The 13,221-nt window shown below is 44.6% G+C and overlaps 2 protein-coding genes and 1 long non-coding RNA gene across 4 annotated transcripts in view; 1 reads left to right on the top strand and 2 right to left on the bottom strand.

The window, feature by feature from the left end:
• LOC117954403 overlaps positions 1-4,854 on the bottom strand; it is a 16,874-nt gene extending 12,020 nt beyond the window's left edge. Inside the window, exons 1-2 of the long non-coding RNA XR_004658814.1 lie at positions 4,742-4,854; positions 4,415-4,419 (exon numbers count right to left, since the gene is read on the bottom strand). This is a non-coding gene — a long non-coding RNA (uncharacterized LOC117954403). The remainder of the gene's footprint in view (positions 1-4,414; positions 4,420-4,741) is intronic.
• LOC117954401 (semaphorin-6B-like) overlaps positions 1-6,482 on the top strand; it is a 33,267-nt gene extending 26,785 nt beyond the window's left edge. Inside the window, exons 16-18 of one of the 2 annotated variants that reach the window (XR_004658813.1) lie at positions 1,175-1,236; positions 2,591-3,659; positions 4,215-4,224. Coding sequence is in view for 1 of the 2 variants with exons in the window: in XM_034888164.1 (XP_034744055.1) it covers positions 1,175-1,236; positions 2,591-3,576 (1,048 nt within the window). In the remaining variant the exon portion in view is untranslated. Of the gene's footprint in view, positions 1-1,174; positions 1,237-2,590 lie in introns of both variants that reach the window. The other variant, XM_034888164.1, reaches the window with a different exon arrangement.
• Positions 6,483-7,301: 819 nt separating this feature from the next.
• Positions 7,302-10,265, bottom strand: LOC117954402 (G-protein coupled receptor 35). The gene is made up of 2 exons (XM_034888166.1): positions 10,098-10,265; positions 7,302-8,242 (listed from the first exon to the last, which is right to left on the bottom strand). The coding sequence occupies exon 2, from the start codon at positions 8,226-8,228 to the stop codon at positions 7,365-7,367; it is 864 nt and encodes a 287-aa protein (XP_034744057.1). The 5' UTR covers positions 8,229-8,242; positions 10,098-10,265; the 3' UTR covers positions 7,302-7,364.
• Positions 10,266-13,221: the final 2,956 nt, after the last annotated feature.

Raw genomic sequence — 13,221 nt, 5'->3', positions numbered from 1 at the left:
TTGGCTGCTTAGAAATTAAGTGTTAACGAGCAGTTGGACAGGTGTACCTAATAAAGTGGCCGGTGAGTGTATATTGATTTGAAATACCAACCTTTGTCAATTAATAACATAAGTTTATTTTTACATTCCCATAAACAATATGAAGTTTTATTGATATCAAATTCAAGCATTGCACTGTAGCCACTATCGCAATCCCTACTTCCAGCTCTCATCATCATGTGTGTGTCTGACCCTGACCTCTGACCTCCCTGAGGGATGGCAAACAAAAGGAGGAAATCAATAATGGGATCAACAGTGTATCCTATTACACTGGATGATACATCAATGAGTGCCATATCAATTTGATTGATTACTATCAACTGTTGATAGTCAAACATCGATGGTGTGTCGTGGTGACAGATCATGTGACTGTATTTGGTAAACTGAGGATACTATTGTGGTCGACTTTCCAGCTTATGAACTCATGCTATGTAAGTAGAGACAGTGGTACCCCACCCAACATAAAAACAGTTGGTCATACCTTGTCTCAGGCAGAGGAGTAGTTCAACTGTCCCCATAGATGGCGGGAGACGTAACAGCGTTACCATTAGCCAGAGTCAGGGGACTCACATTCACTCACACACACACACACACCAAAGGATAGGATGTAATGCCCTCTGGTCCAGCTGACATTGTTTTCACTCTGTAAGGTGTTTTGGTGCATGATTTAGGTGATCGTATGTGTTTACGGCACCCGCAATATCTTTGTTTCCATTGAAGGTTCAGCTAAACTTCTCCAGCATGAGGAAGACAGGAACTTTAGAAGTTGGGATGGCACTAAACTGTACTGATTAATTCCTAAATTCCCCTTGAACGAGATTTCGTGCTCCTGCGAATTTCCACTAAAACTATAATGATGTGATTTTTGCTTTTTGTACATTTTGTATAAATGTATATATAAACTAGAACTTAAGACATGTTTTGAGTTATTTCACACTATTTTCTTAAGTATATAATTCCATATGTGTTCATTCATAGCTTTGGTGCCTTTAGTGATAGTCTACAATGTAAATAGTCATGAAAATGAGGAAAACGCAATCAATAAGAAGGTGGTTCCAAACATTTTGGCCTATGTGTAATATATACATGAGAAATATTGATGTAGCCTGATGTGTTGATCTCTGTGTTACTGCAGGCTGCCTTTTCAGCAAGATGTGGAATATGGAAACTCCACATCCCATCTAGGAGACTGTGATGGTAGGTTGCGGCGCTATGACATAGATGCTTCTGACTGCGTACAGCAGCCTGAAGGCAGGCTCCACCTAGTGGCTCAGTCCCTCATTACACCTGTCCAGTTATCACTGAACATTTTGTTCTGAAGAAAACAAAAAGTAAACCTGACTCTACCAAGGAAGAGAATATTTGGATATGAATTTCAGAAATTTAGCACATTGTAATTTAATTACAGGTATAATGTAATTGTGCTCCCCTGCTCAGCAAGATCCACTCAACCTTGAGATTAGTAACTAAGTGTTTTATTCACGGCAGAGTATCGCACTGGGATTTAAGTTTCAACCTCGTTGCCTACAGGTCCAAATTGAGCTCTCAGTTTAATTGCAGAGGATGTGAGTGGAGTAATTGCTGATAGACAATACCACTAGACTGCAGAACGGGAAGTGCAACATCCTCCCGGTCACAAGGCTTTGTTCTCTCAAAGCTGAACATCTGAGAGAGAAATAACCGAGGGTAGCGTGAGCAAGTTGGAATTAGCATAGCATAAAAAACTGACGTCCCTTCTGTTAAGAGGCTCAGATGTCGCTGCAGCAGCACCAGAGAGGGCCTCTTTTGAACCTCACTCTGAAAACCAACAAAAAAAACAGGTTCTTTCTAAACTGTTCCTCCTGTTTTAGGCCAGGTTCAAAGTTGTTCAAATCCCCTTAGTTAGATCTGAATTCCCAAACAGAAAAAGAGTACATAGCACATTCCAAGCCATCATCACATCCATTTGTTTTAAACTGATACATGGGCTTCTAGTTGTTATCCTGCACTTAGAAAGCGATTGCAGTAGAAGTCAGTGATGTCAGGCTGCAGACCTGACAGACTCTAATCCGAGCAGCAGAGGCCGAGCCAGGGACAGGCATGTGCTGCTCTGTCTGCAGATGGGATTGATTATAGCTGGGTGGAAAACACTGAGGTAATGGTATGCTGCGAGGAGAGAGTCTCTGACCGGGCTGCAGGATGGAAATTGTGAGGAGAGGAGAGCGGAGGAAAGGAGAGTCAGCTACTGTGGTCTGAGCCGTGCTGATGACAAGTGCAGCCCTCTCTGAACCTGGAGCCTGTGGAGCCCCAAGGCCAGACTGGAGAGAAGCTCCTTTTATAGACAGTCATCGTATGCTGATGACCCCCAATTGTGTGTTATTGCAGTTATTGATTTATTGTTAAACGCTATATCTTGGGAGGGGAAAAGCACTAAGCCAAACTAGCAGAACAGCACTATATGTAATAGTAATGATAATTTAAAACGGCGCCCCGTGGACACACATTGAGAGAGGATGTCCATTGTGCTGTTCTACTAAATGTCATCTTCGTAATTGGATCTCTTTATCTTCAGGAATCCTGCAGCAGAGTCTGCTGATTGAACCGGAGAGCTTGGTCTCCCTCAACCTGCTTGTGGCGTCTGCAGTCTCTGCATTCACCATCGGGGCGGCGCTCTCCGGCCTCGCCGTCTGCTGGATCATGGCCCACAAGCCCACCAACCGTCGCCATGGCAACACCTCCCAGTCCTCTATCCAGCGGCGTGAAAGAGGCTTGCTGACTAACGGAGGTGGGATGGGAGGCTCCGTTCTCAGTGTGACACGGCAGGGAGGAGGGGAGCGCCCCTGCTCTCAAGGCGGGGAAACCCTGTTTGTCATGCCCAACGGCTGGGTGAAGTCAGGAGAGCTGGACCCGGGTTTCCTGCCAACCCCAGAGCACACGCCCCAGCAGAAACGCAGAGGCCTACGCCTGTCTGACTCCAACTCTGGAGGGTGGGACACCAGCCAGACATACCTGGGGGGAGGCTCGGTGGGTCTGGGTTCACCCTGCCGCATTCCCCCCTCCGTCTACCTGACCACCAGACTCTTTCAGCAGGGGGGGGGCGGGAGACACAGTGGTGAGAGCCGGGGGAACGACACGCCACGCCAGCACTATGTCTGCCTGAGCAAGCAAGAAAAAGCAGTGAAGGGGACGCCCAAAGCTCCTCTCAGGAAGTCTGCAGGAGAATATGTATACCCCATGACCCCCCAGGACTCGCCTGAGCGTCGGAGGGTGGTCTCAGCACCCAGCGCCCCCATGGAGTATGGCGAGCCGCTGCCTTTGCGCTGGCCGGCCCCAGAAGGGTACATTCTCAGCAGCCATGGCATGGTCCCCGTCCCCATGCCTCAACCCTCCATGCCGGCTCCCAGCGGCCAGGCTTACGTGTCCCAGCAACACCCCGCCGGGCTGAGCAGGGCTCTGCTGAGAGGAGCCCTAGAGCGAGGGGAGCTGGGCGAGCTAGTGGATCTCTGCCAGCTGATGAGTAAGAAGAACTGCAGTGATAGGACTCAGGCTGGCCAGTGACTCTTGAGGAAATGAAGTGGACGGGAGCATTTCCATGTCCAGAGCTCTCTGTTTAATTTACACAGATTTCTCTTTTCTCTTTCGTCCTCATTCGTCCACTCCCCTCTCCCTTCTCTTCTCTTTTACCTACGTCTTTATTTGTCATTCAGCCCCTCTGAACTCCTCTGTCAGTCTCTCAGGCAAACTCCCCATGATGAGTCTCTCTTTATGCTTTATGACCGGCTCCTGGGTCTGCCACTCACATCCTGACTCACACTAATTGGTCAGATGGACTGAGGTTGTTTCTTTGTCTGCAGTGCAGAGTTGCCTCTCTCTCAATGGCAGTGTAAAGAGGATGGAGAGAAGATGGAGGGATAGGAAAGATAGTGCAGAATGGGGGCCTGAGATGATGGAGACAAAGATGGACATGGCACTTACAGGCTGCCTTCTCTGTGCAGATTAACTGAGGCTGCAGAGGCAGTCAAATACTGCTACAGGAGTGGGATGCCTTTTCCCTCTCGGATACGATTAACAAGACTGCCAACCATCTGTTCTCCACTGTATCACCTGTTGGTCTGATTGCCAACTAGGTGGGCAAATTACAAACATCGTAAAAGTACCTGAAGCTGCAAGCGACTCATCAGACAAACAAACTGGAGTCATTCTGTCTTTAAACACAAATCTCATGGATGATGAGGAAACACAAAATTCTCTCTGTTGGTTTTTCTTTCTCCTCTTTGCTGCACGCATGCAGTTGATGCATACATGTTTTTGTAAAGGTGACGGAGGGTAGGTAGTAGTCTACGTGTAAGAGGAGCACGACGTGTTTGCCAAACGCCTCTAACCAGGGAAATGGGACTATATCTCAGCAGAGGGCAGTACTGAAATGTCAGCACTATTTTTGCCGACCGCATGCTCTCTGTAATGACGGCATCTCAGCCGTCCATCGCTCTATTCCTTTGGCTCCTTACACTCCATGTACTTTTTAATGGCCAATAATTCCACGAGGACGTCTGGGGAGATTGCACCCGAACACTGCACTGAATTGTATCAGATCGAGACAGAAAGGAAGAGAGCGAGGTGTTTCAGAGGATTTAAAGTAAAGGCACTGTAATATATGAACAACTTGTCCTTCACTGTCACCTTTGTTTAGTTTTTTTAAACGCACACACACACACACACTCACTAATTAATGCTGAATTATAAAACACAGTCCAATTTTATTGGGCCAAATTTCCCCTTAAGCCCACAGCGTGTCAAGATCCCAAAGACGTGATGCAGAACAAAGTGACAGTTACAGTGGTGACGATTGAAACCTCTGACCTAACTCAAAGCCAATGGGGGTAATGGAAATGTTCCCAGCAGGCAAATGGGACTATACACTCAGCCCATCAATGTGTCCAGTGCCGTGAAATGGTCAGCGTTCAACACCTCGTGAGCGAAGGAGATGGAAGTCATAAAAAAGGTGAAGAGGTGAGAAGGCTGAAACAAAGCGAGTGCGACTTGAAACAAACTTGGTATTATAAGTGATCAGTTGACTTGATTTTCACGTCCCAGTCAGTCGAGTGCAAATGAACACTGGTTTGTGCTGACCGTGTAGTGACCAGCAATATATGGTTTATCTGTACATAGTAACCTAATTTAGATAAAAATGATAATGTAAGACAAACAGTAACTCCAAAAAAAGGAAAAACATCCAGCACTAGCTTGCAAACAAAAACATTCATCATGTCATTATAGCTATTATTGTATGAAAATCTGTTTTCATATACCGTAGTCTCATATCAACCTGCTTCAAGAGTGAAACCGCGAAGCCGCCGAGAACTACCAGTCTCTTTTCTTTTCTTACGTCTGTGTGCCAAAACCATGAATGATTTACTGATGCCTGATTACTGAAGCAAAAAAACGTTGGAAACTTGATTTAAAGTGCCATTTCATTCATGTCAGCATTGCACCTCATGAACTACGGGGTTGGAGAACCCATGAATTGCAGTATACTTGTGAAATGTATGCCTTTGGCCTTTACATGCTGAATGTTATGTGTTATTTCTTTTAGTTAGATGTGCTGTTGAAATCGTTTGTTTCAGCTCCCCCCGTCCAGATGTTTGTCCAGATGCTACTCACAATGGTAGCCAGCAGTGTTTCAGGGTCCGCTTATCAACTACTTTCATGTCACACTCACTTACTGTAAATATGTAAGAAGGAATATGGGCACTTGGTCATGCCTTTTATGATTATAATGTATTCACTGATGCCATGAAATGTGTTTATTCCAGAATAGCCAATATGTAATAAAAAGGAAGTAGTTCATAAGCGAACCTTGAAATGATCTGAAATGCTGCGAGGGAACACTGTGTATCTCGTTTAGTGTCGTATCTGTCCGGATTCTGGGTTTTTTTGTCCAGTGATTGTCTGTCATCGCCTACCAACTGCCATACTGGGGGATCTTGAAAATACTTGTGCCAATGAATGTACTCATTGCTTTTTCGTTCAAGTCATTGGACTGTGCAGTAATAAGGAAAAGCACAAAAACCTTTTCTCTTTTTGTTTTGCATAATGAAAAGGGAGCTGTTCTGTACTATTTGTGAATAGTGTAAATATTCATTCTGAAGGTGTAGTGTATCTGTTGTGGGGGGCTCGTTCTCGCTCTTCTGAGGCAGGACTGTGTTTGAAGTGTATTTTTTTCCCTTCGGTGAGAATGCTGTGAATAAGTTGTATGTACAGTATTTACGTGACTATGGCCGACTGCTGAGCTCAGCTGTTTCCTGTTAATAGAGTAGAGTCGCAGGCCTGATCTCAGCCAGAACTGAGCCTTCTCATATGACTGATGCCTGCTGAGTTTTTTGTTTTTTTGCAGTTGGTAAGATACAGCTGTTATAATAACCATTGATCTTTGGAGTACTGCTATTAAATGGCATTATATAATTGACTGCTAATGTTGTTGAGTGTGGATCCGAACGCACTCATTGTAATAAATGCATCTCATTATATGGGTGCCCACGTATATACACACATTTATAAATGCAATTCTATTACTTCACGGCAGTTTCAAGTTATGTGTATTTCATAATTGCAGTTTATCTTCCATTAATGAGACATGTAAACTTCATAACAGCCAAAGCTCCAGAGCAGACAGGCAATGAAAAATATTTCAAGCATTCACTTGTCTTGTCACAAGAGGGAGCCGGGCACTGGATTTCATTTATCAGGGCTCTGTGAGGGAGAGGAAGACTTGAACTCCCAGCCCATTGGTGCCTGTGCATTGACTGGATGTGGTCTGTCTGTGCTGCTGAGCTAAACACAGACTGTAGTTTTTATTAGTAGAGAGGTCAGAGATGAGAATATAAGGCTTTGAACATAACACAGAGCAGTACTAGAATGAGTAGGTTACTTAACAGGTATTTATATTCCAAAACACACACACACACACACACACACAAGAGTTCATGCAACGAAAAAGTTTTAAATTTTAAGTAGTAATCACAAATGTCAAATTACAACCAGTCAGACATTGACAAATGGCCCAAAATAAAAAAAATAAAAACAGGGTAGTCCTGCTCCATCCTACAATTTGCATAATGCAACATCTTTTACACTTCACACCTCCAATGTGTTATGTGGGTTTATATCAGAGATGTTAAGTCTCAAGCCCAAACCAAGACTACCCTGATGACATTATCAGGAGTCTTGTTCCTCCAGAGGCACATTATAAGGATGTGTACGATATGTGGAGAACCCTTAACAATATCATTTTTTTAATATTGTGGATTCTTAAATAAGTATAGATACATGTTTGTACTCCATTTTACTTAAGAATAAAACTGTTTCAATAGAAAATAATAGCTGATGGAATCAAAACAGCAGTTTGTGGAGGCGATCCATTCAGCCGCCAGTAGATACATGTGTGCAGGTAAGTGTTTAGACTGCCAGTTTTTAGGTACTTTTTCAAAGTAGTTGACAATAAAGCCAATATGAATCGGCGTGTAGCAGAAAAGAAACACAATCATGTTCGCTGTTACTATGCCAATGGTGCTTTTCCTTTCCTCCGACTTATCATTCACCTTTAACAGAATACAGATGATGCGACTGGAGCAGAAGACAATGATCAGCAGTGGCGTGAGGAAGCCTAGACACACCAGAATGGCAATGAACTCTGGATGAAGTGGGATATCTTTACATCTCCCGTAACAGGTCCAGAGTTTCTCAGGGTGATTATCGTTTCGGAATACAGCACATATTGTCACAAGAAGTCCCCATATGACCAAACACACAGCACAAGCTGTCTCTTTCTTCTTTCTCCAGGATCTGGCCTGCAGCGGGAACCTTATGACCAGGTAGCGCTGGACACAGATGGCCGTGGTGGTCAAAATGCTGGCATACATGTTGATGTAATGTAGGAAAATGAGGAATGTACACAATAAACTCCTGGGCATTCTGTAGAAGGCATCATAGATCCTTAAGGGTATGAAGAGGATGAGAGCAGTATCAGCTATAACCAGGTTAAGCATGTAGATGTGGGTGTCTGTCCAGGGTCCCCGTTTGGCAATGAAGGCACGCAGAGCAGCAGCATTGACAAGCAAACCCAGGAGAAACACGAGACTGTACCCCGAACCCTGAAGAGCCTCCACTTGAATATTGGTGGTGTTGGTGGTGCTGTTGCACACTAACATCATTCTTCTTCTTACATCTGTAAGAAGTGTCCGTGTGGGACAATAATCACATTAATATTCTGTTATTGGTTATTAGATAGCCTACAGCTTACAGGTTCTTATTTTTTTAAATGATAGGTTCACGTTTTTTCAAGCTAGTCCTAAAACAATACTCACATGGCCACATGTGTGCTGTAATCGTTCAAAGATCAAAATTGATGGCGCAGAACTCAAGATATTTTAGTTTTTCTTCCTTGTCAAAACATAGTGCCTACATTTCCCACAATGCAACTTCAACACTGGCAGTTCCATCAGAGACTCTGGTGTGTCATGCTAGTAGTGGCTAATGTAGCCTTGAGCTACTAGCCTCAAACAGAGATCAGGAGCGGCTACAAAGGTCTGGTAAGAACTTTATTCAAACTACACACCCCCAGGTTTCCTTTCATTTTCAAACTTGTAGTCTTCAACCTCAACCGACACTGACTCAAGTGACATCACTTGAGGAAAAACTAGAGTGAAAGAATGTTAGCTTTGACTAAAGTTAAGAATGCATTTTGGACTTTTTCTCCATTACACGTGGATCCCTTCATGGCCAGTGTGGACAAATTGATTACAGCATCCAAAAACTGTGTCAGTCAAGCTGGTCTCACAGCAGTTTGGAAATGGTCCCTTTGAGGGTTAAGTTATTTGGATCTATTGATCGGTCAACAGAAACGTAACGGAAACGGGGAAATTAAACACCGCACACCAGCAATAACTGCCACGACACTGGGCTGCTCTTGGAACGCATCAACGGGGAAATGAAACGCCACACGCGGTAGACAGTGACAACAATGGCCGCCGGGCCACAATCCACAGTCTCTGGGGGACACAACAACGGGGAAATGAAACGCCATACGTGGTAGATTGTAACAAAACGGCCACCAGGACACGATCCGTGGTCTCTGGGGAACGCAAAAACGGGGAAACGAAACGCCACATGTGGTAGACAGTGACTTAAATGGCCGCCAGGACACGATCCACGGTCTCTGGGGGACGCAAAAACGGGGACATAAAACGCAACACGCAGGCAATAACAATGGGACAGACCGCCACACGCAGAACGTGCTACAACAACGGGACGGTTCTGGTTAGGAAGAGAACAACGGGGAAAGGAACCGCCAAACGCCGGAGACAGCAACAACAACAGGACTGTTGTGGATTTGAGAAGAAGAAAGCGGAAAGGAACTTCCACAGGTGGGACGCCATCCCTGGGCTCCGGTCTCCAGGGTGAAAGCCCTGTGTTGTTTGACTCATCCACTACCCCAACCAACCTCCCTACGCGGATTTTTGGCTTTTCAGTACTACTCACTACCGTAATCGTGCTGTTTTTACAAAAGATGCTTCCCATTGAAATTCGTTAAAATTTGTGCTCACCCCCACGGAAAAAAAACGTGTCCCTGTGTACAAAAACCAATTGATTAAGTAACGTCACCATTTCACAAACTGCAATGAGACTGGGCTGTTTCAGTATGCATATGAGACATGTGAGACTTGAAGCTTTCCGTTAGTTTCGTATGACTCAACAGTTCAACAGTTCACTGTGTAGTTCTGTATTTTAACACTGACTGTAATTACTACATGCAACACTGTATTAGAATGTTATCACACCAGGAAGTGTTCACTCATCATCTGAGTACTACTTTCTTTTAAATAAAAATGGTATTTCTAACCAAATAAAGAACTTTGACTCTGCCTATTTAACTCATCCTTTAAACAGAAAGATTAACAATGTGAAAATGCTCATTTATGAAAACATACAGTATATACACACGTCTACAGTTGAAATCATTGGAAGACAGAAAACATCAGCTTTGTGTTGCTCACAATGATCCAATGAAAACCCAAACTTACCAAATGAGCTGTTCTCCTGAGCATGAACCTTATTGGAATGATTTTGAAAGGCAGCTGCACTCGCATTTTTAGGTCTGGTTGAAAATGTGACGATCTGTGTGAAGCTCTGCTACATTTGTATCAGTTCCTCTCTCTGATGCATGTGTGGTCTCTGTTGCAAAAAAATAGTAGGCCTGGAGATGTATATTTGCCAACATGATAGCCAACCACAGACACATTTTCATGTAGTGTAGCTTCACATTAGCCTTTTTCTGCTTTTCATTGCGGAAATGAATGTTTAAATGTCCCTATATGGCTACTATTGAAATTGAAACAACTGCTTTGTGGCTCTGCAGTACTGGGTGTTCACAATCTATTAGATCATATTTGTTTAGCATTACATCCTTTCACCATATAGTACGTTGTTTGTATTTTTAGTCAGTGCTTTTCTTGTATTTATACTTTTGAATCTGCAACCCAAGCTGTCATTTCCACCAATAGTGTTTTTTTAGGGTTCCAGACTGGAAAAGAAATTGTACAGTAGTTGCAATTTATAGCACTACCTTTCCACACTTTACCAGCTATACAATATAAAGAGAAATGGGTCAATGTTTGTGCTCTTGAGAAATGGGTCAGTGTTATTGCGTGGAAGTCTGGGACGGTGCCTAAGGACTGGCAGACCGGGGTGGTGGTTCCCCTCTTCAAAAAGGGGGAACAGAGGGTGTGTGCAAATTACAGGGGTATCACACTTCTCAGCCTCCCTGGTAAAGTCTACTCCGAGAGGAACAATGCGGATTCCGTCCTGGTTGTGGACAACGGATCAGATCTTCACTCTCGCATGGATCCTGGAGGGAGCCTGGGAGCATGGCCTCTGCCAGTTTGTAGTATTTATGGACAGGATATCAAGGCGTAGTCAGGGTGGGGAGGAGGTGCAGTTCGGTGGGCTCAGGATCTCATCGCTGCTTTTTGCATGTGCATGTGGTCCTGATGTCATCATCGGTCTGTGACCTTCAGCATTCACTGGATTGGTTTGCAGCCAAGTGTCAAGCGGCTGAGATGAGGATCAGCACCTCTAAATCTGAGGCCATGGTTCTCAACAGGAAACTGATGGAGTGCCTTCTTCATTTAGGGAATGAGTCTTTACCCCAAGGGAAGGAGTTTAAATGCCTTGAGGTCTTGTTCAGGAGTGAGGGGACCATGGAACGGGACAATCGACATTCAATTTATCGCACTGTTGTGACCAAAAGAGAGCTGAGCCAGAAGGCAAAGCTCTCGATCTACCGGTCAGTTTTGTTCCTACCCTTCACCTATGGTCATGAAGGTTGGGTCATGACCGAAAGAACGAGATCCAGGGCACAAGCTGCCGAAACGGGTTTTCTCAAGAGGGGGGCTGGCGTCTCCCTTAGAGATAGGGTGAGAAGCTCAGTCATCCGTGGGGAGCTCGGAGTAGAGCCGCTGCTCCTTTGGGTCGAAAGGAGCCAGTTGAGGTGGTTCGGGCATCTGGTAAGGATGCATCCCTAGGGCGGTGTTCCAGGCACGTCCAGCTGGGAGGAGGCCTCGGGGAAGACCCAGGACTAGGTGGAAGGATTATATCTCCAACCTGGCCTGGAAACGCCTCGGGATCCCCCAGTCGGAGCTGGTCAATGTGGCTAGGGAAAGGGAAGTTTGGAGTCCCCTGCTGGAGCTGCTGCCCCCGGACGAAGATTGATGGATGGATGGATGGATGGATGGATGGATGGATGGATGGATGGATGGATGGATGGATGGATGGATGGATGTTTTGATTCTGTTGGCTAAAGAAACACCAACACAGGCCCAAAAATTAAAGTGTGTGACAACAAACCTTGAAGGGGACGGGGTTTTTTGCTTGGAAAATGTGTGTCAGCCCTGAATGGGAGCATGCATTCATTTCCATTTGTTATATATAAACTGACAATGAAAAAATGTAATTTCTGCTAAAGCTTGTCAACAACTGACAGTCAACAACCACAGGCCTCTAACGCAAACCTCTGTTCATAAAAAGAACATTTGTTAATAAGTTTCTGGATTCAATAAGACAGATAATTGAAACAGACTGAGAAATCATCAAGACATCTGCAGGCTTCTCTCTACTCTGGCAAACCTGCAATTTCGCAATGTGAGTAATTTTGTCAACACGTTGTCGTCAAAGTGTTCCTATCCAATCAGAAAGACAAGGAGGGGAGCTTGGACGCAGGCACACACACACAAGCCAAAAGCTGCACAATGATGGCCACCTTAATGGGCATCCAGTTAAAAATGGAGCCACGCAGTGTTTGTGTGTCACCATGTTTTTTCCTGTTACGGTTTGCTTTGGTTTTTTTGCATACAGTAACTATGTCTCGCAGCAGCTATGTGCTTGTTTGTCTTCTGGGGTCTGATTCACTTGTTTGTGGCAGAGGGGGTGACTAAGCTGCTGAGGGTTTACATTGACTCAACATGACGCCAACGTCAGAATCAATCCATTGTAGTATTTAATTTGGAGCAAGAGAAAAGGAGTTTAAATTGCATGAGGAAACATTTACTGAAGGAGCTTGTCCTAAATAATCTTGAACCCTGAGCGGATTTGAACAAGATTACACAGATGAATCATTGCCAGCATCATAATCTTTTACACAGCATGGGTCCAGCACTGTGCTCATATTCAAGTGCTTGAGTACAGGTAATGATGGGCGAAGGAGGCCTTTGGCTTGGTGCAGATGAGGTTAAAAGTAGAACAGAGTTGTGTAAAAATATGAAAAGGATATTTAAAGTAGAATAGCTGATTGTGGCTCCTGGCAACGTTGCACACAACGGTTGCCTCTGTATCATTGCCTTAGATGTTTAGTACAGAGGGACAGCTTTGTTTGAGAGGCATGAATAAATAGAGGGGACTTGGTTGGGGTTTTGGTTGAAGGGGGGACAAAGACTCATATTAGAAGTTTAGAGTGCATCCTTTCTTTGAATTAACAGAAGTGTCATGACAAAGCATCAGCGGTGTTCAGGATGGACCAATTCAGGGTTCCAGTCCGTTGTTTGTCTGCAACAAAATGCAGAAGTGCAGAGCTGAGAGTTCATTCAAAAAGGGAAGGTAAAGGCTGATGGAAAGAAACCAAGAGACTGCAAGGGTTGGGGGGGGGGGGGGGGG

This window comes from Etheostoma cragini, chromosome 12, assembly GCF_013103735.1.
Source record: "Etheostoma cragini isolate CJK2018 chromosome 12, CSU_Ecrag_1.0, whole genome shotgun sequence".
NCBI classification, from domain to species: Eukaryota; Metazoa; Chordata; class Actinopteri; order Perciformes; family Percidae; genus Etheostoma; species Etheostoma cragini.
This window is presented reverse-complemented; position numbering and strand designations above follow the sequence as displayed.